This window comes from Rhinatrema bivittatum, chromosome 18 (genome assembly GCF_901001135.1).
Source record: "Rhinatrema bivittatum chromosome 18, aRhiBiv1.1, whole genome shotgun sequence".
In the NCBI taxonomy this organism is placed as follows: Eukaryota; Metazoa; Chordata; class Amphibia; order Gymnophiona; family Rhinatrematidae; genus Rhinatrema; species Rhinatrema bivittatum.
The window spans coordinates 49,400,184-49,416,473 of record NC_042632.1 but is presented as its reverse complement, the minus strand read 5'-3'; the positions used below and the strand labels follow the sequence as shown (position 1 = coordinate 49,416,473).

The window sequence follows — 16,290 nt, the reverse complement described above, 5'->3', positions numbered from 1 at the left end:
CATGCGCCGCAGCTGTGTTGGTAGCGAGATAGAAGCTGTTGCTGCTTCTTAGACTTGCAGCAAAACTTATATTTCAAAACACATCTGTCTGCTTTACGTGTACCCCTTATGACGGGCCCTGACTACATCTCTACATAAAACCTAAGGCCACTCCTAACTGTAGAGTGCTGCCTTTACTGCAGTCAGATATCTGTTAACCTTGCCATGTGCTTGATCCTCAAGCCTTTTTTTTTTTTGCTCTTCCTTGGACATGTGGCCCTAAACTACGCATGGTTCAGTTACTTTCAAAACTAGACCTGTTGGGGGGATGGGTTGAGAGACCTCTGGGAATAGGGTTGAGAACTACAAAAGTCCATATTCTGCCTTGAAAAGTAGCATTTGATTCCCACCTGTTGCATTGCTCCCTGGCCTGGATGTGGAGTCCGCAGGATCCCTTGCCTGGCGGTGTGAAGGATGGAGCGGTCTCTGTGGCTTCCTAAATCCTTCAGCGCACCAAGAAGTTTTAGCTGTAAAAATGTTGTGGATCTCTGCCACGTTTTCCATTCTCCACAGTGAATAGACGGAAGTATTTTAATGTTTTTTTTCCCCGTAAGTTTAACTTTTTTTTTTTTTTTTGTCTTTGCAGGATTTAAATACTATTTATTGCTATCTTCATGGGATGGATATCTTGTCTCATCTCAGGGAGCATCAGCTGAGGTAAGAGGGTAGATCTTAATAGCCAGGGTTGGTTTCTGACACACTTACAATGAGATTTTTAGGATCTGAATTTACCAGGCTTGAAACGGAGATGGGCTAAGTCTAATTCTAGATTTTATTTTACATGTTTTATATAGGTGGTATGAGATTAATGTTGAGTTGCCTCAGCTATGACAAGACATTTTTTTTTTCTGTGCCAGTAATTTGGTAGCATAAGACAGGTAAGGTGGGATGAAGTATGAACCTGTACTGAATTGAAACAAAACATGAGTTATGGAGGCATTTGCAGCAGTGTAAAATCATCCCCCTTTTGGACCCCCCTCAGGACCAGATTTAAGTTTGACTCCCATAGGCAGAAGACTGGGGGGGTTGCCCCCAGAACACCAAGGTTTTGGATATTTTCGGAATTTAGTTCCCTATGCCTAAATCTGGCCCTGGCTGCCGCATGACCACCCTAAAATTAAGCAGTCAGACTATAGCTGTGCCCTGAAGCTTCCTTGCTTAACATCACTAAATCTCAGAGCTTGGGCACCGCTTGCTGAAACCTTATTAGAATTAGAAAAGGTCTATGGGTCTTCAAGTTTGGAGATTATGCCCATGCATTGGAAGGCAGAATAACAATGGGACTGGAGTTTTGAAGGATGAAAAACAAGTTTTTGGAGAGCAGTTATAGCTTGATTTATTGGAGGTAAATAGAGGCTGCTTTGTGTATAAGATGATATCTGCCAAAGGAGGGTATTAATCACCGATTCAAACTGAACAAAAAAATTAAGTCATGAGCCCTGTGGGGAAGGGAAAAATACTTATGTACCTGAATGTAACTCACCTTGGGCTTCCAGTGAGAAGGCGTGAGCTAAATATATAATAGATTAAAAAAAAATATGAACCTTTTTACAGTGGAGACATTTAGTTTGTTTTTAGGGGATGCTCATAGCAGAGGTGTGAGAAAACGTTCAGTGATACCTTTTTTGTTTCAGCTGGGGCTAGGCTTGTTTTCCTCCCTCTCATCCTCTGGCCTTTCCAGTTCAGCTGGAACCAGTCTTTGTTGGCCCCTGACACAACAGGAATCTTCATTCATAATTTCCCTGGAATTTCTCCCCTATTTCATATCCCCCTACCCCCTCCGGTCATTGCAGCAAGTGGACCAGGCTGAGCCAGGGCTCCTAGAATTCTCTGCAGTCACGGGCCCGAAGTCTGGCCACCAGGTGTCATCACTGTGCGATGACTTGGGACTCCCTTCCCAGACCCTCGGGAATGAAAAACCTAAGCAATTTTGCTATGTGCAACCACTGTGGATGGTTAATTCCCATGTTCAGGCGGACCTGTTCACGTGTGTATACTTGCTGCTGCTCTGCAGAGGAAGATGATCAGAAAAAAAGCCATTTGTATATTCGTTTTAGTTTAATTTCTGTGTAAAATTAAAACGAATACATGTGTAGGTTTTTAGCGTGGTGCTTGGCCATGGCCAATTGTGTCATCTTGAGGGTATTTCAAGCTTCAGTGCATTGCTTTTTTTTTTTTTTTAAATATCATGCAAGAAGATGCCATTCACCATCTCTAGTAATTTTCAAAAACACTTTTTTTTTAAATATCTGAAAAGGGAAGAACAGATTTTTTTTGCACCTGTTTCGTCTGATTGTTGGAGGAAAATAATTTTCACCTGATGATGCCCATTAAAAAAAAACAAACAAACAACTTCCCCCCCCCCCCCCCAAATAAAAATAACCATGCAGTTTACCAAAAATAACCATGCAGTTTACCATGTGAATAAAGTTGTTTTCTTATTTCCTTTAGATTGATGTCTGCAACTGCACGCTATGAAAGATACAGCGGCAATCAAGTTCTTTTTTGGTAAGCGTTGTTGAACGTGATGGGAACGCCGGCGGATGTGAGGAGGAGAGGGACCCCACGTAGTGTGTGTTACTGTCGGGGGAAACCGGGCTGTGCACGCTTGGTGTGCCAGCGGAGGCACCGGGTGCGCGCCTCCTGCAGAAAAACGCCTTGCCAGTCGGTCCTCGTGCTGCTGGGGATATGGAAATGAGTCATTTTTCATTTTGCTTTGCTTTTTAAAAGCTCAGGTTTTCCGTTTTGTTTTGGTTTTTTTTGTTGCGGCTGGCGCAGTTCCTGGTGCTCGTGGGAGGGGAAGTACGGCAGCGGTTCTGCCTCTGCTGGCATCTGGGAGCAACCAAGGAAAAAAAAAAGAATCACACGTAGTAGTCGGGCTTCCTGGGGACTGAGTTTTGTAGCCTCTTCCTCTCCTTGGACTTGAATCAGAGAGATTCCATAACATTTTAAATAACTTTTTTTTTTTAAAGTTATTGTGATTTGTTGCCCCTTTGCCCCACAGTATTTTTTTTAGCACTTTCTGCTTTAATGTGAAATGACTAACTTATGAATAGTTTTCAGTATTTTTTTCAAAGTTAAAAAAAAAATAAATTTTTTAACTTTTATACCATCCAGATGCACAGCGGCCTTAGGTTGCTGCTGTGTGTGGGAAAATGTGACGCTTGTGATTAAAATGGATTTACTACATAGAGATCTCTTGATTTGTCTCTCCCGTAGCTCTGAAAGTCTTGCCAGATGTTGGTATATTCTTCTTTCTGGCTCCGTGCTGGTGAAGGACTCCATGTTTTTGCCTCAGTGCAGGTACGTAGTGGCGGCGGGGTTCCTGAGCCCTTTTAGTAGCCCATTCACAGTGCAAGGGGTCTGCACTGGGTCGGGACTTTGTTAGCCGCGGTCTGTCCCCTTTCTTCACACACTCTCTCGGCTGTTGCAGCTGGCGCTCTGCTGTCGCTTGCAAGCACGGTGCCCGGCCTCGGTAGCAGGAGTCCGAGTGTGCCTCAGATCCTGGACGGCGCAAAGATAATGTGGCGTGTGAGACTGAAGGAAACAGCTGGCGTAGACAGACCACAACGCGCCATGATGGTGCCTCTTGACCTCTTAAGCCCTTCTGAATTCTTACTTTAAGATGTGCTGATTAGTGCATGTCGTCAGCGCTTTTGTTTATGCTACCTCTCCGGTCACTAAGAACTGAGGCATAAAATAGGTTAAGAGTGTACATATTCCCCCTGTGTAAAGCCAAGGGAGTTTGGTTGTTGGGGAAAAGGGTTAGAAGGGTGGCGGGCAGGAGCTGGAATGGTAAAACAAATAACTGTGTGCGTGTTCCTGCCCTTGAAAGGCCCAAGGTTCTAATCCTACCACCGCAGAATGAAATCTGTGCCACCTCTGATTCTGCGTGCCATACAAGGGAAGAGTGGGGCTGAGGGAGAAGAAAGGGGGAGGCAATTGTAATGAATCTTAGAATGACGGAGAAACTAAGCACATTATGGCGCTGCTGCCTGCCTTCCCCGTTCACCACCACCACCCCTCTCCCAGGTGTCATACTTTTTTCTGCTTCCTGAAACTGTAAGCGCCTTAAGGAAATTCCCCCCTGTGCCTGCATGATTTGAGTTAATCGTTTCCACTCCCCGTGCGTTGGCTTCTCTGCTCTACAATTTGCACATTCGCATGACAGGCCAGCGTGCATTGTTGGGGCATTAGTAACAGCTGCTGAAATGTAGTTGTGTGCAAAATGTTGATTTTGAGTTTTAAATGTGTTTTTTTTTTGTTTGTTTTATAAATAACTTTTTGAGCATGTGAGCAAAAAAGTGTTGTGATTTCGTGTATTGTCCTGTGCTCCGTAGGCAAGCCGATGCACAAACGTGGTGGTGGTGTTATTTTTTTTTCCCCTTAATTCACACACTGATTGTGATAGCGAACGAAACCATCTGGTGACATTTGCAAGGCTCGTCTGTCCTCTTGTCAAGCTGGGGAAAAAGAAATGGTATAAAAAAAAATCGAAATGAACGCGTTGCATGCGTTACAGTAGGAAAGAAAGATGAATTGAACGGTACTGTTAAACTGCTGTTATTAATTCTGTGGAAGAGACAGCGAAACACAGTTTTGTCATCATGTATTTTGTTGCCGGGAGGCCTGACGTCAGTTATTCAGGCACAGCTATGATAAATAACTTTGTGGTAAGATGAGCTGGTGTCAGTAGAGGTCACGGGGAGAAAGTATAAAATAATGTCTGCTCAAGAATTATAGAAAATAGGGTTGTAGCTGCCGCTCTCTGCAGGTTACCTTCGTGCTTTCTGTTTATGGTTGTAGCTGCCGCTCTGTGCAGGTTACCTTCGTGCTTTCTGTTTATGGTTGTAGCTGCCGCTCTCTGCAGGTTACCTTCGTGCTTTCTGTTTATGGTTGTAGCTGCCGCTCTCTGCAGGTTACCTTCGTGCTTTCTGTTTATGGTTGTAGCTGCCGCTCTCTGCAGGTTACCTTCGTGCTTTCTGTTTATGGTTGTGGCTGCCGCTCCGTGCAGGTTACCTTCGTGCTTTCTGTTTATGGTTGTGGCTGCCGCTCTCTGCAGGTTACCTTCGTGCTTTCTGTTTATGGTTGTAGCTGCCGCTCTGTGCAGGTTACCTTCGTGCTTTCTGTTTATGGTTGTAGCTGCCGCTCTCTGCAGGTTACCTTCGTGCTTTCTGTTTATGGTTGTAGCTGCCGCTCTCTGCAGGTTACCTTCGTGCTTTCTGTTTATGGTTGTAGCTGCCGCTCTGTGCAGGTTACCTTCGTGCTTTCTGTTTATGGTTGTAGCTGCCGCTCTGTGCAGGTTACCTTCGTGCTTTCTGTTTATGGTTGTAGCTGCCGCTCTGTGCAGGTTACCTTCGTGCTTTCTGTTTATGGTTGTGGCTGCCGCTCTCTGCAGGTTACCTTCGTGCTTTCTGTTTATGGTTGTAGCTGCCGCTCTGTGCAGGTTACCTTCGTGCTTTCTGTTTATGGTTGTAGCTGCCGCTCTGTGCAGGTTACCTTCGTGCTTTCTGTTTATGGTTGTAGCTGCCGCTCCGTGCAGGTTACCTTCGTGCTTTCTGTTTATGGTTGTAGCTGCCGCTCCGTGCAGGTTACCTTCGTGCTTTCTGTTTATGGTTGTGGCTGCCGCTCTGTGCAGGTTACCTTCGTGCTTTCTGTTTATGGTTGTGGCTGCCGCTCCGTGCAGGTTACCTTCGTGCTTTCTGTTTATGGTTGTGGCTGCCGCTCCGTGCAGGTTACCTTCGTGCTTTCTGTTTATGGTTGTGGCTGCCGCTCTCTGCAGGTTACCTTCGTGCTTTCTGTTTATGGTTGTAGCTGCCGCTCTGTGCAGGTTACCTTCGTGTTTTCTGTTTATGGTTGTGGCTGCCGCTCTCTGCAGGTTACCTTCGTGCTTTCTGTTTATGGTTGTGGCTGCCGCTCTCTGCAGGTTACCTTCGTGCTTTCTGTTTATGGTTGTGGCTGCCGCTCTCTGCAGGTTACCTTCGTGCTTTCTGTTTATGGTTGTAGCTGCCGCTCTGTGCAGGTTACCTTCGTGCTTTCTGTTTATGGTTGTAGCTGCCGCTCTGTGCAGGTTACCTTCGTGCTTTCTGTTTATGGTTGTAGCTGCCGCTCTGTGCAGGTTACCTTCGTGCTTTCTGTTTATGGTTGTAGCTGCCGTTGCATGTAAGTTACTCCCATCCCTTCCTTGGAAGTACAGTGCAATCCTTTCCGTGCTGTTCTGGGTTGAGCCACTGCTTCACACAGGGTAACCCCAGTGTTTTTGTTTTCTTGCCAATAAAGGATCTCTGTGTTTATCCTACACTTTTTTTTTTTAAATTCTGCTACTGCCTTTGTCTCCAAGACCCCCCTCTGGGAGGGCATTTGATGCATCTGTCGGCCTTTTCTGTGAAAGAGATGTTTTTTCTGATGTTCCTGAAATTCCACCTCCTTGTAGCTCCAGTCTGCGACCCCCCCCCCCCCCCCCAATTCTGTAGCTTCCATTCCATTTATAAAAGGTTTATTTGCGTATCCAATCTTTCAGATATCTGCTTCGTAGCCCCCCCTTCTCTCCTTGTGTAACTATCGTGTGCTGTCTTTGTGAGCCTCCAGAGACCCGTGCGACTGTATGAGGTCAGCGTGAAACCTGTCTTAGCTCGATGGTGGGGGACGGGGGACGGCAGTACATCAGCAGAGCCGCCGTCTCCCTGGAGAGAAGAGGAGCATTGATGAATGTGAGCGTTATCCGAACTCACATTTTCTTTTCAGCCTCATTCAGTTTTGGAACGGGTATCATTCACTCCCTGACCCCATCACTTTATATTAAATTTCGTGTCTCTCTCGGGGCGCGTAGCACTGTGACCCTGGAGACCCCCAGATTGATTCCCTTTCTCCCCACTCGCTGTGTGATGGTCTTTAAGCCACGAAGTCCTCCCTGTGCTTTGCCTTTGAAAGTAAACTCGTCTGGGTATTGTAAATTCTCATACATGCCCTGATTTTCTGGAACGCATTATTTTCTCGGTCCGTTTACAAATTATTATATTTATTTTAAAAGATTTATATACCGCCCCTCCGGTCCAAAAAAAGAGTGCCTGAAGCAGTGTGCAAATCATCAAATAAATAAATAAACCAGGACACAACAAACCAAGCATAAAAGCTACAACAGTGGCAGTAAATCCCCATCAGATGTTTTGATTTGGAAATCAGTATCTGTCTCCTGCATGCTGGTTATGATTCGGATTTTGGTAAACATTTGTTCATGAGCATGGTAGCTTGTCCCACTACCATGACCTGCAAATGCACAGCACAGGTTGGCTTACACTAAATTTCAGGTTACAGACTCTGGGCTGTACCTTTCTCGAAAGCATGATTTTGCACTACCGTGCAGAGGGACCTGGGACCAGTTCCTGGCTTGGGTCTTGCGCTCCTTTTGGACATGCTGCGGAGGCTGCGCTCACAATCCCTTGGGGAAGGGGGCAGGGGGGAGGAGTCATAGTCATTAAGCAATGGCGACACCTAGTGGCTGGATTCGGGCTTCTGCAAGGAGCACTGGTGCATGGCCCCTGACCAAAGAGAGTCTGTGCTGGACCTAAAGCAAGCCGATTCCCTGGGTTGTGAACGAAGGCTCCCGGCACCAGATCCCTCCCCCCCCCCCCCCCCCCCCCCCCCCCCCCCCCCCCGCCAGCAGTGGTTCTGAGCCGGAAGTCCGAAGGAGCATATGAGGGCCAAAAGCAAAACAAAATGTGAATACTAATCCTCGATTCCCCCTTTTCCCTGCTCCTGATCAGCTTGAGCGATATCATCCTAACACGCGGCCCAAGGAAACGTTTGTAAACATCTCGAGAGAGTTTATAAGCGTCTGCTGACTGTTGCAAGTTGCTATAACATGCCTCGGTGAAAGGCGGCGCGCATGGGGCTGGAGCAGAAGGGAGCTTACTGAAACGTTCAAAGGATGGTGAATAGATTGAAACGGGGCAGTAGAGTCTTAAATCTTTATATTTTACAGCTTTTCCCCCTTTTAATATTTTTTTAGTCGTAGAGTAGCATCCAAGATAATAACATTGTTCGATGGTTTTAGGGCCTGTAGGTTTCCTCCTCCTCTTTTGGGCTTCCAGGGCTGGGATCTGGCAAATAGCTGTGGATTTTTTTTCTTTCCCCTATTTTTATATCCCATCCCAGCTTACTTTAGTCATGGGAGTGAAGGAATGGTGGGGGCCCCTTCCGGAAAGTCCGGCCACTAGGTGTCGCCATTGCATGATGACTCCGACTCCCTTCCTCTTGGCCTCTGCAGCATCCCCAGCACTGGCCGACCCACACAGCGAAGGTCCTGAGGTGGAAATCTAACCGCTGAGCTGGCTCCACTTTGCGCGATGCGTTGCATGACCCAACACAAGGAGATGATGGCGAATCCCAGCCAGTCTTTTTGTTTCTATTCAGTTCTTTCCTCTGTTATAATAAAATTATCCAACGCCTATCCCTCTCCCCTCTGCCAAAACTAGAAGTACGAGGATGGGTAGGTATTGTCCATTAATAAGGTTGACGTGATGTCAATCTTCTGTGGGTTGCCCGACATCTGCAGAGGAAAACCCAAGCAGCAGACGGTAAAAAGTCTTTCGTTTATACCTGCCCCCCTGGGTCGAACCCTCAGGTGCTAGTGGCCGGCAGGGCATGAGAAACTAGGGTAGCCCCCAATGCAAATGAGGAGCGAGAAGCTTGGAGAACACAGTTGGTAAGTTGGAGCACCCCAGGAAACCAGGAACACAAAGGAGTGAAAGCCATGCTGAAAGCAGAAGCCGGAGGCTAAAGAAGTCTTCTAGATTCAGGCAAGGAGGCACGGAGCTGGGATAGTAGGACAGAGCTCCTGCAACTGACTGACGAAAAGCCTGAGTACCAATAACTTTCTAGGTAGGAAACAAAGATGGCTGCTGGGGGAGGTTAGGGGCACTGAGCAGCTCACGGGGCCACCTACAGGCCGGGGGTGGTTGGCAACAGATCCTCACAGCCGTAGAGGTTTACGTTACTATTTTTTTAATAAGCAGTATTTTACCTGAAATCTGCTGGCATATGCTGTATTCTTAAAAATACAATTAAATGATTTATTTGCAGTTAGATACAATGCAAATGCACTTTATTTAGACAAGGTTCAAGTAAACAAATGTGAGTACCGTGACAGATGTATTATTAATGTAAGTCTGGGAATTCATCAAGGTCAGCCAAGCTTGACACTGCAGTTCTCTATTGCCTGTCAAACCATCATAAATATTATATTTTTAATAAACCACACCAGAGCTTCGTTGTGCTTTAATTATCAAAAGCTACATACCATAAATGTCATTTGTATTGTCTAGTAGAGGCCATTTGTGTATCCTCACGTGTATAACCAGAAATTGACCTTTTTATCTTAAAAAAAAAAAACAAAAAAAACCCAGTCCTCTCCCCCTCCCCTGCCTTGTAGAAATAATCCTTTTTATTGCATGGAAAGCAAACGTATGTTCTAGCAGAGCAGCTGTCTTAAGCTCATTCATTCATTGCTATAGTGAGGGAGAAGGTTTATTTTTTGAATCAGAAGCCGTGCGTATTTGCCCCACCAGGAAAGCAAAGGAAATCAATTGGACCTGAAACTTTGGCAAAGTCCAGAAAGAAAAATCTAACAGGAAACCCATTTTAGGTTTACCTAGGAAGAGACGTCCACCATATATTTTTTTTCGACCCGCTGAAATGTACACGTCCAGAACCCCCTTATGGATAATATGCAAACCTCCACACCCGTCCACACCTCTTGCGTAGGCTAGATAGGGCAAGAAACATTTTAATTAATAAAAAGCAGGGGTGAAATGGATCCTGTGATGATGTGGTTACATGAGCTAAAAATATCCTTTCGCATCTCATTACTCAGTTTCCGGTCCAGATCAAAAGGTCATTTTTTCTTCTATTTTCAACAAGATTACAGTAAATATGTCCAGGATATTCTCGCCTTTTTTCTCCCAAATTCATATTAGCCACCTATTCAGTATGAATGTTTTCACATTTATTTTTTTATCTTTTTTGAAGGGGCAGTGGTGAGCCAGTGAATATAGCATTTCTGGATTTTCAGAAGACATTTGACAAAGTCCCCTCGTGAGAAAATTTTTAAAAAGTCATGGGTAGGAGACAGTGTCCTATTGTGGATTCCAAACAGATGAAAAGATAGGAAGCAGAGAGTAAGACTCGGTGGTCAGTTTTCTCAGTGGAAGAAGGTAAATTATGGGAGTGCCCAGCGGATCTGTGCTGGGACTGGTCCTTTTTTTTTAAATTGTATTTATAAATGATCTGAAAAAGGGAGCCACAAAGTGAAATGATGAAATTCGTAGTTGATGGCAGTTAATCCAAGCTGTTAAATAACAAGAGGCCCTTACGAGACTGGGCATCCAGATGGCAGATGACATTTAATGCTGACAAGTGCAAAACGATGCTTGTAGGAAAAATGCAAACTGTAGTTACACAACATTATCTTCCATTTTAGGAGTTACCACCCAGGAAATAGGATCCTGGGTGTCATCGGGCACAATACTTTGAAATCCTTGTATCAGTGTGTGGCACGGTCAAAAAAGCAAACTATCTTAAGGCAATTTACTTTCACTGCGCCTAGAGTACTGTGTGCAGTTGTGGTTGCCACATCTCAAAAAAGGTATAGCGAAACTAGAAAGGTAAAGAAAAGAGCAACCAAAAACGATAAAGGGGATGGAATGACTCCCCTAGGAGGAAAGGCTAAAGAGGTTAGGGCTCCTCAGCTTGGAGAAGACACGGCTGAGGTGGAGATACGATAGAGGTCTATAAAATAATGAGTGGAATGGAACTGGAAAATGCAAATCCATTGTTTACTCTTTCAAAAAAATAAAGATTAGCGGAAACTCCATAATGATACAAAGTAGCACATTTACAACAAATCGGAATAAATACTTTTTTACCCATTGCTCAGTTAAGCTCTGGAATTCATTGCCGGAGGAAGTGGTAAAAGATGTTAATGTAACTGGGTTTAAAAAAGGTTTGAACAAGTTCCAGGAGGAAATGGCTGTAAACCATTATTAGCCAGGTAAACTTGAGGAAAGTCACTGCTTATCCCTGGGCATTAGCAGCATGGGATCTCTTTACTGTTTGTAATCCTGCCAGGTGCTTGGGACCTGGATTGGCCACCGTTAGAAACAGGATTCTGGGCTTGATGTGTTCCTGGTCTGACCCAGTATGGCGGTTCTTATGTAAGAGAGCTGTATAATGTCCTCACAATTCACTAACTCGGGAGGGGGTACAAATAATTCAGAAGAAAGAATCATAGTTACCAAAGAAATATTTTTAAAAAAATGTGAGTTAAAATGACTCCCGATAGGTAAGTGGCAGTCCACCGCAAGCAGAAGCTGCCCTGTCGATTACCGCGTCTTGATTATGATCACGCTTTAAAGGCACGCAAGGGGGGGAGAGGGTGCCAGGATACGTTTTGGTGTTTTCACTGCTGCTTCAGTTTAGTTTTGCTGCTTCATTATTGCAGTACTGAGGTAGGAGGAACCCTCAAATGCTTATTTCTGCCCCTGAAGTGCAAAAGAAAGAAATAGTTAGATCTTCCCCTGCGTGTTATGTAAATAAATAAATAAATATATATATATATATAGTGCCACTTTAATGTCGCTTCGTGGTTAATTATAGGCTTCTCTGAGCCATACCAGAAAATGATTATTACTGAGGCCTTCCTGCCCCCAAGAGCTAATGGTGGCATTTTAATGAAAGCTTTCCATGTCTTGGAAACAGTACTGGCACTCTTCCACATATCGTCAGCTTAAACAAAGCAAAATGTGCGGCACCGCGCCCGGACTTCTGCTTTTAGTTTTCTAGCTTTCTGTACAGGAGCTTAGTTTTAGTACTGTGATAAAAAATGCTAATGGCTCTCTCCGTGAACTCGCTGGGCTTCATAACGCGTCTCGTTCCGCTGGCACCTCTTCCTTTTTTTTTTTTTTTTGTGTCGTCCTGCTTTTAATGACTACCTGAGCCCCTCCGGTGCTCTCTATGCTTTGCCGTTGCGAGCAGAGCTCTTGGGGGTAGGGGTAATGGAGGGAGCGAAGCTTCCTAAACCAGAACATGTAATGGTGATCTGACCATGCTTCATGTTTTAATAAGTGCCAATTTGCGGTATTGGGAGGGAGCTTGCTCAGAAATCAGTTTCCTCTGTCCGTGCTGTGCTGCAGGGTCATGCTCAGAAACATTTTGTAACATCAGTTGGTGAGAAACCACCTTCAGTTGAAGATGGTGCGCAAGCTTTAATCTGACACACTTTATTATTATTTTTTTTTTTTGGGGGGGGGGGGGGGGGGGGCGGCCATATACAGTGATGCCTGTAAATTGATTCTTTGTAATGCGGATGCAGTCCCCAATCTCCACCTGCTTTTCTGCAGATTATTTGCGGCTGCATGAAACCACTTTGAGGAAAGGCCGGAAGACTGCACGGAGATCTATTTGTTTGTTTAAAATTTCTAAACCGGCTATCACCAGTCCCAGGCGGTTTACAAAAAATATTCATAATTCAATAAAATACAAAACACAAATCATAGGGCAAACAATGAAATACAGGGCAAACAATCAAACAAAACATTGAATAACATTAAAATAAGACTTCTTAAAATAATAAAACATCAAATAAAACATGGTTAAAACAATATTAGAGACTAATTAGGAATCAGTGATGTGCTAGAGGTGGTCTGTCTTTTTTTTTTTTTTTTTGGGGGGGGGGGGGTAGCTGATACTAGAGAAGAAAATGTCAAAGTACCCCTAATCCAACCATCCTTACTGCATTGTAGGGATGTGAATCGTTTTTTGACGATTTAAAATATCGTCCCATATATTTTAAATCGTCAAAAAATCGTTAGGGCCACGATACAATACCAATTCCCCCGATTTATCGTTAAAAAATCGTAAATCGGGGGAAGGGGGAGGGCAGGAAAACCGGCACACTAAAACCCCCTAAAACCCACCCCCGACCCTTTAAATTAAATCCCCCACCCTCCCGAACCCCCCCCCAATGCTTTAAATTACCTGGGGATCCGGCGGTGGTCCAGAACGGCGGCGGTCAGGAATGGCCCCCTCAATAGAATCGTGTTGTCTTCAGCCGGTGCCATTTTTCAAAATGGCCGCCGCAAAATGGCGGCGGCCATAGACAAAAACGATTCGACGGAGGAGGTCATTCCGGACCCCCGCTGGACTTTTGGCAAGTCTTGTGGGGGTCAGGAGGCCCCCCCAAGCTGGCCAAAAGTTTCCTGGGAGTCCAGCGGGGTTCCGGGAGCGATTTCTCGCCGCGAATCGTTTTCGTACGGAAAATGGCGCCGGCAGGAGATCGACTGCAGGAGGTCGTTCAGCGGGGGTTCCGGACCGCCGCTGAACGACCTCCTGCACTCGATCTCCTGCCGGCGCCATTTTCCGTACGAAAACGATTCGCGGCGAGAAATCGCTCCCGGAACCCCGCTGGACTCCCAGGAAACTTTTGGCCAGCTTGGGGGGGCCTCCTGACCCCCACAAGACTTGCCAAAAGTCCAGCGGGGGTCCGGAACGACCTCCTCCGTCGAATCGTTTTGTCTATGGCCGCCGCCATTTTGAAAAATGGCGCCGGCTGAAGACAACACGATTCTATTGAGGGGGCCGTTCCGGACCGCCGCTGTTCTGGACCACCGCCAGATCCCCAGGTAATTTAAAGCATTTTGGGGGGGGGGTTCGGGAGGGTGGGGGATTTAATTTAAAGGGTCGGGGTGGGTTTTAGGGGGGTTTAGTGTGCCGGCTCACGATTTTAACGATTTTTCACGATAGTTTACACACCCAAACGGCAACAATACGATTCCCTCCCCCTCCCAGCCGAAATCGATCGTTAAGACGATCGAGGACACGATTCACATCTCTATGCTAGGTGGATTTTATTTTCCAGACCGAATACAGTTTATCTACAAAATAAATCACAGATTTGCTTCTGGTCTGGAACCAGTTTGTATTACCTGATGCAACATGATACCTTGTTCTTATACCTCCCCCCCCCACACCAAACCACCACCACCGGCTGTCTGAATTGGTGAAGTATATTTATATTTAAAATTTGATCGCGATAAGAATTATCTGTTAAGAATGCAACTTGCGAAAAAAGTGCTGGCTCAGCATTACAGCATGCTTGGGCCGAAAAGAGAGCTATGCTGAAATGTGTGTGGTACAGGACTGCAGAGCTTGCATGCCTGTTAAGGAATGAAGACTCCGGCCGACACAAGCACTAGTGATCTGCAATCGTTTGCAGGGCTTCTAATACCTGACCTGTGGATTGCAATTTGAACTGCTGTTAGGGGCCCGTCACTGAGGATCCCCCTGCTAGTGAAGGGTGCTCTGATGGGAGCGTGCTAGTCAAGAGATAAAAGGGACTTCTCGTGCCTAGAGCAATCGCTGTCTTTCCCGGTCCCCGGTGCGCTGGGTCCGTGGCAGCCGGAAATCAGTTTCCATCTAGCATTGGAAGTTTAAGCCGCATACCCGATCATTTGATAGACGTTTCGGTGACCACTTTGTCATGGGTTGTGCTGCTCAGTTTACTCCAGTATGCTGGCTTGCCAGAAACTTTTCTGGTTGAGTTGCTTGCACGCATGATGCGAAAATGAACACGCAGAGCACCTTCCGACTTGCACTTGAGTAAAACGCTAACATCTTAACCTCTGTGCCACGGCAAGTGATGCCAGACGTCTGCATGTTAAATGGGTAAGAACATGTTAGTGACACAAAGGGCCTTGTTGGGTAGCTGGATGCCCTAGGAATGAGTCTTTCCTTCAGTCTTCTGACGATAAAACTAGTAAAATGAATGGACGGAAAGAATCACAAGATGTTAACGTCAACAAAGTGCTTGTTTTAGTAACAGCCTGAATGATCTCTAACTCTTTGTAGATGGAAGAAGCAGTTAAGTGGGAGGAGAGAACGGATTAACCGCAGGCAAGAGACATTCTCTTCATTGCACCAGCAGGTGCTAGGAGCTCTGTTTTGGACCGGTGGAAAACTAATGAATTTGATTTTCCTTCTCTCCAAGACATGATTACTTTTGCTCATCTACATGTCTACTGGGGCAAGCTTTGAACACATACAGCCCAGGAATGGAATACATTTGTCAGTTTTGAAATATGTTTACATTTTTACATATGTTGGGCAGACTGGGGGGGAGGGGGGCTTGTGCTACTTATCTGCCATAAAATTCTGTTTCCATTATTTCTTTTCTGTTCTCGTTAGTGATATGGTTTTGTGCACCCTTGTCGCTCGCTTCTCTCTCTTCCGTCGTGAAGGTCTTTGTGAAACCACTCGTCTTTTCTGGTGCCTTCTTGAGAATTTCCAGTACCAGTTTGCAGGAAGAATGTGGCACAGGTTCTTTGATGTTTGCGAGTCGCTTATGTCAGAAGCACACCGGGATATTTTAGCCTGCCCTACTGAATCCAGTAAAGATTTTCCAGCGTGATGTTCGAAGTTGGCCTGTGGCGATCCTAGCGTCTTTAACACTCAAAAGCGTTCTGAGTTCGCTCGTTCAGCAGGAGCAGGAAGTAACATGTTAGGCCTTTACGGAATTAAATTTGGAAGCCCCTGAGCCATTGCTCGGTCTTTCACCTACACTGCGTAGGCGCGCAGGCTGTTCTTGCATGGCAGAGCGGCGTGTAACAGATCAGAATCTGAAGCAGCTGTTTCTGACCCTGAAAACGACACTTGTGGTTTTGAGTTAAAGTGAAGCATTTCGTTGAAAACAGGAGTTACGTACTTTGTGTTTTTAGATGGGGGAGTCAGAGCAGTACTTTTCTGAATTTGCAAGGCAAGTAATTGTGTTTCATATTTTCCTCTGGAATGGGGCAGGTCACGTGATGGGACTTTATAATCATATGCCTGGATGGTTTACGGCCTGCTTTCTTCCTTGACCTGTAATTGTGACCAGTAACACAGAAGTACATTAGGCATTCTTTTCAGGAGCTTTGTGACCTTCCCTTGTAGTAGGCGTAGAATAGAAAGGCAGCTGCCAGGCTGCAATCTGAGGGTTGTAAAGGTTCTGCTGTGGGAAGCTGCTGGCAGTTTACTATCTTGAACCATGTGGTTCCTGGGGTTTCTTCAGTCTGCTTTAGGTAATGAGGTCATCTGAGCAGGAAATGAGCATGCTCTTCTCTGGGTTAACCAGACGGCAGCTCCAGGGCTATGAGTTCATTTCAGAGGAGAAGCTGAAAAAAGCTGAAATGCAGACAGAGGACACAGGAGGACAAGAACTGG

At 45.6% G+C, this 16,290-nt stretch overlaps 1 protein-coding gene across 4 annotated transcripts in view; it reads left to right on the top strand.

Annotated features, from left to right (window-relative positions):
* Positions 1 to 16,290, top strand: part of LOC115079746 (rap guanine nucleotide exchange factor 6-like) — a 401,516-nt gene that overhangs the window by 233,329 nt on the left and 151,897 nt on the right. For all 4 annotated transcript variants that reach the window (XM_029583573.1, XM_029583567.1, XM_029583568.1 and 1 more), the window contains 3 exons: positions 626 to 696; positions 2,491 to 2,547; positions 3,259 to 3,342. In XM_029583573.1, coding sequence (XP_029439433.1) covers positions 626 to 696; positions 2,491 to 2,547; positions 3,259 to 3,342 — 212 coding nt within the window. The remainder of the gene's footprint in view (positions 1 to 625; positions 697 to 2,490; positions 2,548 to 3,258; positions 3,343 to 16,290) is intronic.